The following is a 17,434-nucleotide window of genomic DNA, read 5'->3' on the forward strand; positions in this document are numbered from 1 at the left end:
AATTACCAGTTGCAATACAAGCAACCAGTATTCCTGGCACTGCTGACTGGTCCTGCAGACCCTCACAGGGCTGGCCCAAGTTGCCTGCCCCCTGTGGGAAGGCAAGAAGATGGCTCCCACCCCTCACATAGCAACAAGGTTAGGCACAGTGGAGGTAAGGCAGTGCCTGTCTTTCTCAATGTGCGGTGGCAAGACACAGAGGAGGCAACGCAGCACCTCATGGTGGCAAGGCATGGTCTGGAGGTAGCGCCTGCCCACCTAGCCACCCACCACAATGAGGCAAGGTGGAGAGGGAAGAAGGAAGAGGAGGCAGCAAGGGAACAAAGGCCAGGGCCCAGCAAAGGAAAGAGGAAGACAGTTGGGCCTGCCTCTGTGATAGAGAGAGGGAAGCAGCAGCTACCTGCCCACTGGGGCTGGGTGTGTCTCCCAGTGCTGCTGCTTGCTGCAGAAGACCCTGATGGCACTAACAGGTGGGCAACAGGGCTGATCACTACTACTCCACCTCTGGTGCCCTAGGTAACTGACTAGGTGTGCCTAGCAGACAGGCCAGCCTTGAACCCACAGATTTTTGCTAATTTCCTTCCAGTAAAAGGTGTATCAAAGCCTTAACTCATAACTTCATCTTATCTGGTTTTATCTTATTATTATTTTATCCTGAATGTGTATCAACTGTGGTCTTACTTCTTAATGATGTTTTACTACAAAAGAACCTCTAAATTTCTTGGGAAAATATATATAAATGTTCCTTATTTCAAATGCTTAGCTCATCTTACTCTCCTTGTAGCTCTGGGCTCCTGTTTGGGGTTTGGTGTGGAAAAAGACAGGGAAGCAGGCAGTCTCCCCCATTTACCTCTCAAAAGGCATGCTTTGGTGGCCTAACTAAGCCTCAGGTATAAAGGAATCTTTGAAGAGATGGCCAAGAATAAAAGACCAAAATGGCCATGACAATGGTATTCAAGTTTTTACAGGCTCCGCAACAGAGATTATGGCAATCACCTTGCTGCCTTTTCTACAGAGGGCACCCAGGAGCTGCACAGCGGCAAGAGACGACAGAGCCATGGAAGGCAAGTAGCCAATGGCACATTTAAGCATGACAAATCAGGAGATACTTACAACTCTGCAGGGAGAAATGTTTCTTGTCAGCAGAAGGAGATGCCGTTCCCAGTGCTAAAGGCTCCGTGTGACCCAGCAAGTACTGAATAGAACGAAGCTGGAAACAGGGATCTGCCAGCAGCACAGCTGTTGCCCGCTCAGCCCTGGAAAGACAAACAGTCAAACGCTTTTTTATAGGCCTTGCCTTGGAATGGCAGCACATGCCATAACTCTCTCAGCAAACCCTGTACAACACAGTAACATTGTGTCATGGAGATGGCACAGGGAAAGGTCAACCTTCCACCCTTTAAGAAGATAACATTGGTCCACAAAATCAGCGCACAGGACAGAACTGTCCTCAGGTCTACTACCCAGAAGGCATTACTAGCTGCTCCAGTTGTCCACCTGTGCCTTAGAACAGCAAAGAAAGACAGGGGCACAATGGTAGTGGGGTGGAGGAGAGGAGACCATAGGTTTAATGTGGTCCATAAGCTGCCTGTTAAAAGAACAAGAGTTTGGCTCTTTCAGGAAAATGGCAGTTTCCTTCCCAGTGAAATTTCCCCTGGCTACAACTGGTATCCTCAAAAGCTGAGCACCTCTGAAAGGGCCTATTTGTCCTGACATATTTCAGTGTGTTTCGTTAAGATGGAGAATGCCTCTTAAAACCAGAGGTGGCTTAGGTTCTGCAGCTAGAAGACATGAACTATTGCTAAATGAGTAATTAACATTCCAATAGTTGATATAGTAAGGAATTGTATAAACCAGATTGAGCCCTGCCATCTTCATATCCTTGGAGATTCTATTCATTTTGTCTCTGCTTACTGATAACCAGAACAGCAAGGTACAACCCATGTTAATGTGAAAAGGCTCCCTCCTCACCTTTCACAGAGCCTACTAGAGGTTGTAAGGTCAAAGGCAGTGGGGGGGGGGGAAGAGGACGATTCTGGTCTTTTAGGCCAGTAGCAGCCTTTTTGTTTGGGCAGGAGGAAAGAGAACCTTCTCTCCCCACCTAAAGTGAGTTGGAATGAGCAGCAATGGTAGCTGAAATAGAGATACATACATAAGGCTTGCCTTTGCCAGGGATACATTATTTCCCCACTCAAAATTACAAAACATAAGTGAAGTAATACAAGAGAAGAAGAGCAGGAGAGGAGGGGACAGGTGAGGCCGGAGAACTAAATATATCTATCTGCTTTGCAGAATGGCCCATCCTTTCTCTCTTGATCTTGCTCAATCATGACCAAAAAAATTATTTTTTTATAAACAAAGAAGCAGCTCTCAAGCAGAAAAAGAATTAAACGAACTCTGAAGATCATCAAGATGTTCTCCACACATTCATAAGTTAACAAAAACCTTAGTTTCTGTTATGACCCAAAAACCTTAGTTTCTGTTATGAGCCATATTACAAGAAAGGGCAGCTGTTCAACCACAGACAGTAATTAAATGTGCTATAGTGGTTAGAGTGTCAGATTATGGTGGGAGAAACCAGGTTCAAATATCCATTCTGCCACGGAGTACATTGGGTGACCTTGGGCTGGTCGTGATCTCTCTTAGCATAATGTACTCAGAGACTTGTGAGGATAAAAGGGGAAGCATGAATGAGCTACTTGGAAGAAGAGAAGATTTAATAAAATCAACTTAAAAGAAACAAAACCCATCAAATAAAAAATACAAAATGCCATGAAATAGAGACACCACCTGCATTTGACTTCTTCGGCATGCATGTTAAAGGAATCATTAGCCCTTTCAGAACAGTCAGCTGGCTCCATAATTTCTCCAAATGGTTCAGGTTTGAGAAAAGTGAACATACCTCCTATTATCCATATTTGACCCTCAAACTGAATATTTTTCGAAGTTCAAGATCAGTAATTAGGCAACTCTATTACTTATTAATCAATCACAAATCCACAAAGACAATAATTCTAAAACACCTGACTCAGGAATCTTGTTCCTCAGTTTAACTTACCAATTGGGTAAATACTTGAAGATAGCACAACACAGGGACAGAATGGGAGGCCTGCCAGAAGGCTATTTATTTTATTTAGAGCACTTTTTGCATGCCTTTCTCCAAAAGAAGACCCCATACAACCCTACCTTCCACCAGGAGAAGGCATTTTCAAGGAGAATGGGTTTTTAATCCTTTTATTACTTCTATTCAAACGAATACCCAAATGAGTACCCATTCTGTTCAAACAAAATACCGTGCAGTAAAAAAGGCAACCTTAACAGATGGAGACAGAAGAAGTGTACATGCACACGAAAGCTCATACCAAGAATTAAACTTTGTTAAACACGCCACTGGACTCAAACGTTGTTTTCTTAAACTAGTGCAATACTCATTCCCTATTTCCAGAGAAACTTGAAAATGGTAACTCAATGAGGAGGAGCTTAACAGAGACCCCATGTTGCTTTGTGGGGAAACCATCACGACGGTGAACACAGGATAAAACTGTGACAAGTTTTCAGCACAGATCCATCTCCTCCAATGCTCAGTTTACCTCTTAGCTCCTGCTGGAATGTCTCCTTTCACCCTAACCCTTCCTGAGCGAAGACAAAAATGTGTGACCCAGAGGCTAAAAAACTGCGAGCTAGCTCACACTAACTCAGCTTAGAGGGAACACTGGTGCAGAGGCAGGGAGGAGGAGCTACCCCAACACACACGCCAGGACACCCAGCAACAATGGCAGACCTGCCATCACCACTTCTCAGGCTGGGGGGGAAGTTGACCAGGAGGTGCTGTGTGTCCCCCCCCCCTTCCGCCACCTTCTCTCTAGAGTCGCGCCGCAGTGGCGGTGCGATCTTTCCATTATATTCTATGGGGCCATAGAATACAATGGAAAGATTGCACCACTGCTGTGGTGGAACTCTAGAGAGGGGGAGCTGGGGGCAGGGCTTGCCGCCACCACCATTTGTGCGTACTTCTGGGCTGCCGGAGCAGTGCTCCGGCGTGCTCCGGCCTCAAAAGACCCCTGGGTCTTAAAGGTGCCACTGTACTCAAGCTTTGTTTTTATAACATATGAACACAGTAGCTGGGATAAAGCATGCATCAAATTCTTACATTTTTAACTTCCATAGTTACAAAGGAATAAGGTTATCACAAGGCACACCTCCATCTGTTCTTAACATACCAAAAAATGCTCATTTTTCCAGTGTTACCTAACAAAAACAAACCATACTTTTTTTCATCCCAAGCAGATGTCTCATCGCCATGCAGCTATATGTTCTCATAACCAGCAGGGCAAATAGCTAAAAACAAGAAAAGTGATGAAGAAGCCTAACTGTAACGAAGAACTGGGAATCAAATAAGCAAGGCAAGGCTATACAACTACACAGCCCTGCACTAGGCTACTACAATAGCAGCGACTAACTATACAAGAACTCAGGTTACCAGAGGCATCTGATCTTATGTCATATAGCTGGCATCTGTGAAGTGGGGATCTGGATTTTCATGTTTGTCAGATCAGTTGCCAGAATTGGCTGTTCTGACGTGCATAATCCGGAGTAGCGGTCTGTTGAATGATGAAGTTAGGATTTCCCATTCAAGGCACATGAGATCTTTTATTATGCAGACTATATAAACATAGCTGGAGATACTGTTTGCTAAAGAGAGGTTTCTAGCTGTTTGTATGAAAACCCCATAAAAACCACTTTTGGGTCATTACAACAGGCATACCTGTTACTATTTGTTATGTGTTAAAACTTTGTTAATTTAACATATGTAAACCCATTATTATTTAATCTGTTACTAGGCTTATTGTCAACTTCCTTGGTTACCTGTTTTTTTCCTGGATTGAAGGTTTTTCTCCCCCTTCCTCTTTTTTTTCTCCCCCTTTTTGTTGGAGAAAGGCAATGGTGGTTTCCACAAGGGAACAGTGATGCCAGTGTGGTTGCCTACACAGCACAATGGCAATGGGGCTTCCACATGGCAAGTTCCCCCTTTGTTTTCCTACTTCAGTCCCCCAACAGCAGCTATTCCCCCTTCCCCTGGACCACTGGGACTTAATTTTTTTAATTTGTATACCATTATATTCTTGAGAAACCTGTATAAGGGTCAAAAAGTGACAGTTAGAACAGGACATGGAACAACTGTTAGCCTAGGAAAAGAAGTATGACAAGGACGTATATTGTCTCCTTGCTTATTTAATTTATATGCAGAGTACATCATGCGAAATGCTGCCCTGGATTATTCAGAAGCCGGAATTAAGACTGCTGGGAAAAACATCAACAACCTCAGATATGCAGACGATACCACTCTAATGGCAGAAAGTGAAGAATACCTAAAGAGCCTCTTACCCAAAGTGAAAGAGGAGAGCGCAAAGGTTGGTTTGAAACTCAACATCAAAAAAACTAAGATCATGGCATCCAGCCCCATCACTCCTTGGCAAATAGAAGGAGAAGTCATGGAAGCAGTGAAAGACTTCACGTTCCTGAGATCCAAAATCACTGCAGATGGTGACTGAAGCCATGAAATTAAAAGACGCCTGCTTCTTGGGAGGAAAGCGATGGCAAAGCTTGACAGCATAATAAAAAGTAGAGACATCACTCTGCCAACAAAAGTCCGTATGGTCAAAGCAATGGTATTCCCAGTAGTACTGTACGGCTGTGAGAGTTGGACTATAAGGAAGGCCGAGCGCCGAAGAATAGATTCTTTTGAATTATGGTACTGGAGAAGACTCTTGAGAATCCCTTGGACTGAAAGGAGATCAAATCAGTCAATCCTAAAAGAAATCAACCCTGACTGTTCCCTGGAAGGCCAGATACTGAAGCTGAAGCTCAAATACTTTGGCCACCAAATGAGAAGGGAGCACTCACTGGAGAAGACCCTGATGCTGGGAAAGACTGAAGGTCAAAGAAGAAGGGGACGGCAAAGGATAAGATGGTTAGACAGTGTTATCGAGGCAACGAACATGAAATTAAGCAAACTCCGGAGCACGACGGAAGACAGGAGGGCCTGGCGTGATGTGATTCATGGGGTCGGACTCGACTTTGCAACTGAAGAGTCGGACTCGACTTTGCAACTGAACAACAACATAGCAATAAGTGTACCAGGTTCCCTGAATTCCCATGTTTCATTTTTTTAAAAAAACAATGAAAATCTCTATCTCCATTGATTGCAGAGATATGCCTTTCCCTTTATATCTCTGCAATGGAAGGGGCTAGAGACATGCCTGCCACGTGGGCAGGAAAATCCAAACATTATTTATTTATTTATTTATTATTTTCTATTTATATCCCACCTTGCCTGCACAAGCATTCCCTTCCACACAACAGCCATCCTAGCTTTCTTTCCCAAACTTCATAGCTAAAGAGGTTTGAAAAAGATTGGAGAAAAGCCTAGAAAACCCTGGAAGGTGCACAAATGCAGCATAATGCCATGAGGAAGCAGGAAAAAGCCTGCTTTCCAACAGCATTGAACCTGGGGCAGTCAATAACCCAAGTGAATATAGGCAGTGTAAAGCTTTTTTCCCCAGCTTGTTAGAGTTGAAGACTCTTCCTCTATGGCCCTGAGTTCATATATATTGATGCTGGTCAACAGAAAGCCTTGACTGGGTTTTTTTGCTCCAAATAAAACAGGCCTCATCTGGTATTAATTAATCATTGCTATTTTCATCAATATATAAACTGAAACCTGTCTACCTCCCCAGTCTATCACTCTGAGTAATACTCACCTAGATTCAACTGTACCATTGACTGTCTTGGTTGTATGCTTTTCTATATGCATGTCCTTTCATATGGAAGGATCTCATAATACTAACTATTCCAAAAAGAAGCCTTCCTCCAGACTAAGGAGACTTTCTCCACCTTAAGTGGCTCCTGGAAGAAGACTGAAGAAAGCTCCTTAGACTGGAGAAGCGCTTCTGGCTTTGCTGAGCAAAGAGGCTGAATACACCCCTCTGTCAAAATTTAATCACTTGTCATGTTAATGAATGATTTTAATGCTGACCCAGTAGAATGCCCCCCCATGTGCTAGAGACACCAACTTGCAGGGGATCCCTGGCTGACTCTCCTCTACCTGCCCTCCAAATTTGCTGAGGATTGGATTTACGGGGTCCGAGTTGCAGCCCTCCAAAGATGGTGCCCCCAGAAAAGTGCTTTATGGGGAAATTTCCCCAGAAAGCACTTTCCTGGGGGCACCTTCTTTGGAGGATTGTAACTCGGACCCCGTAAATCCGATCCTCACTACACCTGGAGGGCAGGTAGAGGAGAGTCAGCTGGAGAGCCCCTGCGAGTTTGGGGTCTCTAGCTTGCACGGGATCTGTTCTATACATTTTGACAGGCACAGGTTCAGGAGGTTCAGGATCATATAGAATGGATCCTGCGCAAGCTAGAGACATCAATGTCGCAGGGGACCTCCCCCAGATGCTCCTCTAGGTGTCCTCCACGTTCCACCCCCCTGCTGCTTTGAAGTCTGGTAAACATTTAGATTGAGTGGAGACAGCCTGTCTTGAAATGTAGCCATTCATGAACTGGTAGGAATCTCCAGGAACAGCTTGAAAGTTTATGGAAAGCTCATGCTGGTTGCCCTGCCATGAATGTCGCTAAATTCGTCATGTTCATGAGATGGTTCATGCCCATCCCTAGTCACCAAGATGCATGACACGCTGGGATGCTCTAGTTCTTGCTGAGCTATACTGTCAACCATCTGGAGCAAGGGTAGGCAACCCAAGGCATGCTTGCTGAACAAGATCATTTTGTTTGGCATGTAGAGCCAAGTCTCCACCCAAGATAAACCCCTTATGTGCTGGCACTGCTACTGGTGCTCAGCTTGCTCCCACAGTTTCTGACCAAGTATAACCCTTGTCCTTCCCTCTCCCCTGCTTGTTGGATCACCAATGTCTTCACAGGTATATGCTGCAGTTTTTAGCCATTTGGGTAAAAATGTTAACTATTCCAGTTCCAGAGACAGGCTAGTAAATTCCAGATATCAAGGAGAGGGGTTAGTGCTATGCCGTAAAGTAGCACTTGGAAGATATGTGTTTGCCTACTGGGAGGTCAGCAATGCATTATCTAGGAATATGGATTTCTTTTGGTTAGGAACGTGGATTCTAATCTGGGAGACCTGGGTTTGATTCCCCACTCCTCCACATGTCGCTGCTGGTGTGTCCTTGGGTCAGTCACAAGTTCTTTCAGAGTTGTTCTCTCAAGGGCAGTTCTCGAAAGAGCTCTCTCAGCCCCACCTACCTCACAGGGTGTCTGCTGTGGGGAGGGGAAAGGAAAGGAGATTGTAAGCTGCTCTGAGACTCCTTTGGGTAGTGAAGGGCGGGGTATAAATCCAATCTCCTCTCCTCCTCCTCCTCCTCCTCTTCTTTGTTGCAGACTTATAAGCAGGGACAAGTACTGTCTGGCACCTCTTTCCTTCAAGGAAGGTGTTGGGTTTAGCAAGTTAAAACACTTCAGTAATTACAGAGTTAACTTTGTTTGTGTTAGTCAACAGGAAGTCACATGTTTATTGTACCCAATCTGTTCCTGAGTGAGAAAAGCCCGCAAATGTTTTGGGAGGTATTAGTAAAACGACCTGACCGACTAGCCCTGTGATTGGAAATCAATGTACTTGGCTGTTTAGCATACTGAGGTCTCTTCCTCCCTTTGTTCTGGTTTGGAGAAGAAGAGGTGCCATTCCTGTTGAATCTCTCTAGCTGTAAAGAGGAGCTGCGGTGGCTCAAGTGGTTAAGACGCTGAACTGCAGGCTGTGGAAGGTCAGTAGTTCAGCAGTTCGAGACCCGGGTGCCGCATGATGGAGTGAGCTCCCATCTCTAGTTCCAGCTCCTGCCAACCTAGCAGTTGTCCCTTCTGTACATAGAGTAGAATAAATACCAAAGACCACTCTCTTGAAGGCAGACCTAAAACACTCATCAATGTTAAGGGAAGCAAACTGAGCCCTTTAAATTGTTGCAGGTAACAGGCAGGTCAGCTCTTTCAGGCTCCTGCTCGCCCCACTGTGTTTACCAACACTGCTTTGGTGATGGTATCCCACTGTATCCTGCACACTGCCAGTCACTACTGCCTTGACAGAATGGAATAAGATGGACATATCATAACCATATCCTGAAGACTAGGAAATGACACAGAAAGACTGATCACCCTCAAAGGAGCTTATAAATATCATAAGATCTGGGACTGCAGCTGAAGAGAGCATTTCCAGTTAGCTGCTCCAGGAGCTAGGCTCAAAGGGTGTCCATGGTTTATATTTCTTAAGCCAATCCTATCTATGGAACTACTGAAGTTTGTTTATTTTCTAGCATTCAACAGGATTTATTATAGTATTGCCCAAATACATTAGTTCACTGCTCTGTTAGTTCCCAAGTCCCCTGGAACTAGTTTACAAGCTGCTTGTCTCACAACTCACCTTGCAAATAATCAGATATCTGAACAATCCAAATGCTATGATCACCAGATATTTTTGTTGCTGTTAAGTTTGTCCTTGGTTTTGAGGAATCTTACTATTATTCCATAAATTATTTGATGTTCTAATGGAGACCCGCTGTGTTTTCCCAAGTTTTCTATTGTGATTACAGAGTGCTGTACAGCTTGAAAAATTGTTAAGAGGAAAGTCCCATTTAAGCATGTTAGTCTAATGGAATTACAACCCACAGACTTCTTCCTGGTAGCCAAATCTAAATGAAATTAATTGAGTAATTCTTCCTGCTCAGTTTGCAACATAACGGAGGCCTCACTGATTGTACCCTTTCAGTCAGCAGGTACAGGATGGGCTGTTTATACACATGGGAAATGAGCACGTCAGGGAGAAAAGTAGACAGTATGGTATCTGCAATTGTCCACAGGTAGAAGTTGCACAAGCAGAAGACAATCTGAGGAAAATGTGAAGAGTCAGGTATAGAGAAAAGAGTACTGACATTGGGAGGAGGAGGGGAAAGAAGGGTGATATTTCAGATATTTAAAAGGTGGTTAAGGAAGGTGGTTCACCATATATGGGAACTGAAGAACTTTAAATTATTAAGGCTAACTTCTGGATTAAACATTACTGTTTACTATCTTTATGAATGCCTATGAACATGGACATTTTACTAAAAAAAGCTCAAAAAGCATCTTGTGGAAAGTCACTCTAGGTATAAGGCAGTAATATCAACCCTCTTCAGACTCAGGATCTACCTTTAACTCTGTCCTGAAGTATGGAATCCATTTCTCTTTTAAACCAACATCTCTTGTGGAGGATTGCTAAACACATAGGAGACTGTGGAGTCTAGCACTAATTTGTATCATCATTCAGACCAAAAGCAAAGAGAACATGGCTGGACTAACAAAAGGATTTCACTTCAGCCTATTAAAGAAGCTGAATTTATAACTGAAAAGCATTGTATTCAAAACCTTCTTTCCCCAACAGCTACACATACCTGCTCCAGAACAGCTAAACTACTCCTGAACTGTTATCCCCCCCCAAAAAAACCTCAATTATACCACAGTGTTTCAAACTGAGCCATGAAGTCTACTTGTCACTTTTGAGCAATGTGTCAGTATTATGTCTGGGAAAACACAGGCCAAAACAATGTTGATCTTGGCAGCTACTGAGAATTTCAAATGCAAGCTCACACCAAGTCTAAAGCAAAGTGCTGGTGAAGTATTTTTCAACAGTACATCAGGAGAACAGTTCAATAAATAGGTAATTACCAGAAACAGTACACAGCACGAATTACTCAAAACATTATCACAGGCTGGCCTTTCCCCATCATAAATTGCTATATAAACATTTGATGTGTCACACCCCTAATGTTCTAGTTCATTAATAAAAGAACATACACAAGTCAACACTTAAGTGAGATGAACAAAAGAAATCCAAACCAAATCATACAAACTAAATACATTAATATACAATTTGCATAATTATCTCCAATGCAAACATCTCACTTTTTTTGGTCAAAGAATTGAAGGGTTTCTTTTTCCATAAAAGGCCTTCACAGCAGAGACAAAGAGTCAGCTTTTGTCTTGCTTTTAATGTGAATGTTTAAGTTGCACAAATGTTTGAAAAAAATGAAGACAGTTCTAACCACCTCAACCGCACTGATCTCTAGATTCTAGAAAAACAAGCTAGCCACTACTGGAGCTTGAGGAGTATACATCAACCATTAAGTGGTAAAATCCATGCAGAAACAAGAATGGCACAAATGTAGGCCTTTGGTTCCCCAGGAAGGGAATACATAGACAATTAGCCAGGACAAGTTTTTTATTTGCATAATAGCTTGTAGAAGCACCCAAACATTGATTCTGCAATTAACAAAAAACATTATGGTACTTGTTTAGACCTAGTCAATTTACTGTTCACTTGCCTCTCCAGCTTTCAGACAAATAATCTAATTAGAACATTCAATAGTCAACACATCAATTAACAAAGCAAAGAGCAAGACAGTCCCTGATACATAAACTACAGGTACAGAGTTGCTGATTACTGATTTCAAGTCTGATTAGAGACATTAGGAAAGCCGACAGGAAAGTGTAAGCAAAACAGAACAGCCCTCAAAATTCTACTTTACCCCTCAATGCTATTTTCATGTGGGCTCCTCCTTCTTAGGGGATACTGATGGCTGAAACTCCAGAAATGAGCTCCGACATCCACACTTTGAAATATTTATTAATTTCTCCCAACAGTAGGTCTTTAGCTATGGGCATGCAATTATGAACAAGGATCTTTTATTTCTCCTTTAATGCCACAAGAACACACCTATCTGCAACAGTACATTTGATGACACTGCTAAATGCAGACAAGGAAAACAGGTTCAAAGCTGCCATTTACCAGCAGCTCTGATAGAAAGAAGGCAGTGTGTGTGTGTGTGTGTGTGTGTGTGTGTAATTTTATTCCTCAGGGTGAGCTGCTTCACTTCTTATCAAAAATCAATAGTTCTTTCACAGACTCACACTACAGCTGTATACTAGTTTTTAATCTTTTGGCTAGCTGGACGAGTATAAGAGAAGCAAGTAACAACACGCTCTAAACTTCTACAATCATTATGTGTGCCTACGTGACAGGAATGAAATGTGCTACATGGTGACAAAAAAAGATACAGAATACAAAATGTATCCAGCCAACAAACATCAGAGAAGCAGTGCTTTGTTGGACTACAGCTCAGTAGAAATCCTAAGAGATGCCATGTGTACACCAGGGGTGGCCAAATTTGCTTAACGTAAGAGCCACATAGAATAAACATCAGATGTTTGAGAGCCACAAGACATGAACAAATAATACACATTTTTATTTAAAAAATAGGCAAATTTGCTTTTTATTAACATTAAATGAGACTGTCAAACATAAAAACAAAAGGGGTGAAACCAGATACTGATAGTGATATTTCTTTATCCAATGATACTTGTAGGCGGGGGGGCCCCCCTCGGGAACGCATTTAAAATTAAAGTTGCTTTCTTTCTCTGCTCCCCCCACACACACCTCAAGCCTACCCAGGGAGAGAAACACTGGCTGGGAAAGGGAAGACCAATTGGGGAAGCATGCCTCCCCTTTGCTTCCCCAGCCATCCTGCTGGGAGCTGCACAATATGTGTGAAAGAGCCGCATGTGGCTCCCGAGCCACAGTTTGGCCACCCCAGTATACACTATTCTAAAATATAGGCTGTATAAAAGGATAAGAATTGTCCAAGGGATGTGGCAGTGAGTTCAGCAGCTAGAAAGAAGACAGGACAAAGCTACTCAGCAACGTAATGATTGATTACTGGATATTTTTGTTGTCGTTCAGTCGCACAGTCGAGTCCGACTCTTCGCGACCCCATGGACCATTATTAGACGGCACATTTAAGGTTTACAAGCACTATTGGAAATTAGCTGTTGTAGATTTTCAGGGTTGTATGGCCGTGGTCTTGGCACTGTAGGACCTGACGTTTCTCCAGTAGTAATTACCTGCCTACCATGTTTCTTCTCACCTTGACACAGAGAGTACTCCATCTTTCCGTGTTACACCTCTGAGGATGCCAGTTATAGGTACTGGCGAAACATCTGGTCCTACAATGCCAAGACCATGGCCATACAACCTGGAAAATCTACAACAGCTAATGAACTCTGGGCGTGAAAGCCTTCAACAACTATTGGAAATTCTCTCCCTCAGCTCATCTTCTGGGCTACCGGACAACAGAAGGTTAACAGCCCATCACATCCTGCAGCAGACAAATTAGTCATTTGCTGCCCTAATGGAAACCAATTACCTGGCTTTGACTTTCCCTTCCCTCACATAAAGCAGCCTGGATCTCCCTGGAAATTGCACTCCAGCCACTGCTCTTTCTGCCCCAGTAATTACTCTGCTGACAGGCCCTGTTAAGTTTCACACCTGCTTAAACAGCACAGGGGGGCAAAGATCACATAGTCCCTCTCTGCCAGACCCATTGGGCACAAAGAGCTTTCCACAGGAACAAAATAAAAGAAAGACCACTCCAGGCAGCTCCCATTTCCCTGTCATTTATCTTTACAATGTTGATCTATCAGAGATTACCTGTTGCATTTGCACCTTACTCTAGTCCCACAGCTTCAACCAGCTACTGACTTTGTCAACACATTCTCCAGTGCCGTAGAATCAAGCTGGGGTGACACTAAGTGGACCGACTACAGGATGACTTGAGGTGAGAAGAAAAACAACAGCATAATGGTACCAGAAGTATAAAAACCTTAGACAAATATCATACATATAGATGAAAACAAAGAGAGGCAAGTGATCTATCCAATAAACTGGTAACTGCTTCACCAATGCATATGTGCAATGAAGCTCAAAAAGGTAAGGAACAAAATTCAAGAGGGAATGCCACGTGATCATGAACACTGGTTTTGTTTCCCTAGACCGCTTGCTCAGAGCAATGGCTAATCAGATTTTTTTATGCAGACAAAAAAAAGTGGAACAGCACTATCTCTTCAAAAGGACTAGAGGTGGCCACGATAACACTTCTGCTAATCTCAGTGTGACAGCTAGTAATTTAATTCAAGACTGAGCACATCCTGTTACAAATTTCTGTCTGTTAATGGTGAAGATGCAATTTGCATTACATTATCTCACTACTGAAGTGTGTATGGGTGTTCAGTGCTGTCGTCTGATTTATGGTGCCCGTATGAATTAATGTCCTCATATTATAAGAATTTGTTGTACTTTTGAACAGTAGAACGATATATAATTTAAATTTGAGTTTTTTTGAAGGCTTACCTATCTTTAGTAATAGAATAGATAGCAATTTTATTAGTATATAGAGTGCTGTGATTCTGTGAAAAATATAAAAATTGGCTGTAATATTTTTGAAAAATGGAAAAAATAAAAATTTAAAAAAAGCATAAATGTCCTCTAAAATATTATTGTTAACTGCCTTGCTCAGGTCTTGCAAAATGAGGGCTGTGGCTTCCTTTATAGAGTCAATCCATCTCATGTTGCGTCTTCCTTTTTTCCTGCTGCCTTCAACTTTTCCTAGCATTATTGCCTTTTCCAGTGAGTCTTGTGACCAAAGTACAATAGCCTCAGTTTAGTCATTGTAGCTTCTAGGGAGAGTTCAGGCTTGATTTGATCTAGAACCCACTTATTTGTCTTTTTGGCAGTCCATGGTATCCGTAAAACTCTCCTCCAACATCACATTTCAAATGAATCAACTCTCTTCCTGTCAGCTTTCTTCACTGTCCAACTTTCATATTCATACATAGTAACGGGGAATACTATGGCACGAATTAAGAACATAAGAACATAAGAGATGCCAATGTTGGATCAGGCCAAAGGCCCATCCAGTCCAACACTCTGTATCACACAGTGGCCAGAAACACCAGTGCCATCAGGAGGTCCACCAGTGGGGCCAGGACATTAGAAGCCCTCCCACTGTTGACCCCCCCAAGCACCAAGATGACAGAGCATCACTTGCCCCAGAGTCCCTATCTATACCTTGTAGCTAATAGCCACTGATGGACCTCTGCTCCATATGCTTATCGACCTGTGTCGCCAGTGACACATCCCTACACTTAAGAATCTTTTCTAGCTCATTCATGGCTACCCTTCCCAGTCTCAATTCCCTTCTGATTTCTTGGTTGCAGTCTTTCTTTTGGTTGATGATAATGCCACGGAATAGAAAAACTTGAACAATTTCAATTTCTTCCTCATCAAACTTAAAGTTGTGTAATTCTCCTGTAATTACTTTTGTCTTCTTGATGTTCAGCTGTAATTCTGCTTTGGCACTTTCTGCTTTAACCTTCATCAGTAGCTGTTTTCTGCCGGTAATGTGGTGTTATCTGCATATCTCAAATTGTTAATGTTCTTTCCACCAATTTTCACTCCACCTCCAGCTCTATATAATCCATCTTTCCTTCTGATATGTTCTGCCTATAGATTGAATACCCAGGGGGATAAAATACATCCTACTCTGACACCTCTGCCAATCGCAAACCATTCTGTTTCTAAATATTCTGTCCTAACATTAGCCTCTTGTCCAGAGTACAGGCATACTACTAGGATGATGAGGTGAGGTTAAAAATCCTAGTCCTTGTACTATCAAAAAACAAAAGCCACAAAGAACTAAACAGAAAAACTCAATGCACTGTGCAAGTTTTCAAGTTCTCCAGAATTTTTCATCAGGATAGATGTTTTAAAAAAGAAGGGGGAGAAAAAAAGTTTTTTCAAGCCATGGTCTCTTCATCAGTATCCTGTGTAGTGGTTTGCTGACTTCAATGGGCACAACACAAAGGGTACAACTTCATACTTTCCGCACTCAATACCACGTAAAATCACAGAAGCATTCTGCACAGAATGCTGACAAAGAGACAAGCCTGAAAGATTTTTTCCCTCCTCTTTTTAAAAAAATACCTAGGTTGATGAAGAATTCTACTGAACTGAAAGCTTGAACACTGGATTACGTTATTTTTTATGGCATTGATCAAAAGGGTTACAAGGCTTTTGTTTTTGGATTTTGCTATGTAGCAGTGTGACAACTTAGTTTTTTGTCTCTTGTGGGAACACTGGGATTTAGCAAATAAAGAAAGGGATACTTCAATAAGAGGAAAATGAACCTGGTAAGTGTCAGAATGCAATACTACTACTACAATTCAGTTTACATTGATTCTTTACTTAGTGCATCAAATAAAATTAATCTCCAGTATTGTTAATAGAAAGATTATTGTGTTTTCTCTTTGCTCTTGGTCTTTGAAAGGATGTATGTGTGTTCTGTTTGGCATGAGAGAGCTATTTAATCAACTGCTGGCTGTTATGCTTTCAAATGGATGGCTTCCATTAGTTGCTTCTTGTTCCCAGTATGCCAAGGGGGCAACATGATACCAGCCACACCCTACATCTACTGATGTCAGCAAAACAGTCTATACAGGATGCTGATGAAGAGATTTAAGATAATAGCCTGAATGATCCTCTTTCCCCTTACCCTATCCCTTTTAACATCAAGCATAATGAAGAGTTCAAGAGAACTCAAAAGCTTGCACACTGTTCTGTATTACTTAGTTTAGTCTTACTAAAATATATTACATTACATGGCTTTTGTTCTGGATTTTGCTATGAACCAACGTAACTACCTACATACCTTCATCCCTGCATTAATTTGCTAAAGTCAATGCAGCAGTGCAGAAGAAAAGGGACTGGGGAAATGGCTTGTGACATGAGCTGGAAATTAAGCATAGCAACAGAAAGGATGTTAACTGCCTCCAACCTTAAGCCTTCCCAGGGCACACCACTTCCTGGTGTACAGCCCCACTGGGGAAAGGTTAAGAAGAGTGCCAAGGGAGCCACTCATTAACTTCAAAAGAATGAAAGGCTTAAATGCACACAACACTGAAAGCAGAGGCCTGAACTGTTGGATATCAAAGAAGCTCCAGTATGCTTTAGGCTTTGTAGGAGAGAGGCATTATGGACTGTAAAGTTAGGACACATGTGGAATATGAATTACTCACTGGCTACATAATTATGCCGACTTACACGGTCTTCGTGGGTCTCAGTTTCCTAGATATTTTCTTGCAAAGCCAACACTGCATAAATAGATCACTAGATAAATAATCCAAAATACCAGGTTTTCTGTGAAACTGATCATCTTTGTGACATTGTGCAGTCATTTTGGTAACTCTGTGCCTCTGAGTCCTCTCCTACATTCTATCCTATTCTGTTCAAGTATGCATATATGTGTGTTCACATATTGTGTTACGGTCTGGGTACTTATCATTGAGAATTCAGATGTCCATACAAAATGTTTCTGTTCACTAAAACTGAACACTAAAATCTCCCTGACTAAACCCTAACAAATGTAATCACACTAACATTACAAGTTGCTATAAAGGTCACAGAACAACTGTTATTATATCTCTCTGTATGAAGAGAGTCTAACCAAAATTAATAATCTCTGTGAAATGGCCAAAACAACAGGGCTGGTCT

The 17,434-nt window shown here is 42.3% G+C and overlaps 1 protein-coding gene across 2 annotated transcripts in view; it reads right to left on the reverse strand.

Moving 5' to 3' along the window:
* RNF123 (ring finger protein 123) overlaps positions 1–17,434 on the reverse strand; it is a 144,139-nt gene that overhangs the window by 23,335 nt on the left and 103,370 nt on the right. For both annotated transcript variants that reach the window (XM_015407416.1, XM_015407417.1), the window contains exon 36: positions 1,114–1,256. In XM_015407416.1, the coding sequence (XP_015262902.1) occupies positions 1,114–1,256 (143 nt within the window). The remainder of the gene's footprint in view (positions 1–1,113; positions 1,257–17,434) is intronic.

The sequence above is a fragment of the Gekko japonicus genome, unplaced genomic scaffold (genome assembly GCF_001447785.1).
Source record: "Gekko japonicus isolate JY-2015 unplaced genomic scaffold, Gekko_japonicus_V1.1 scaffold298, whole genome shotgun sequence".
NCBI lineage: Eukaryota > Metazoa > Chordata > Lepidosauria > Squamata > Gekkonidae > Gekko > Gekko japonicus.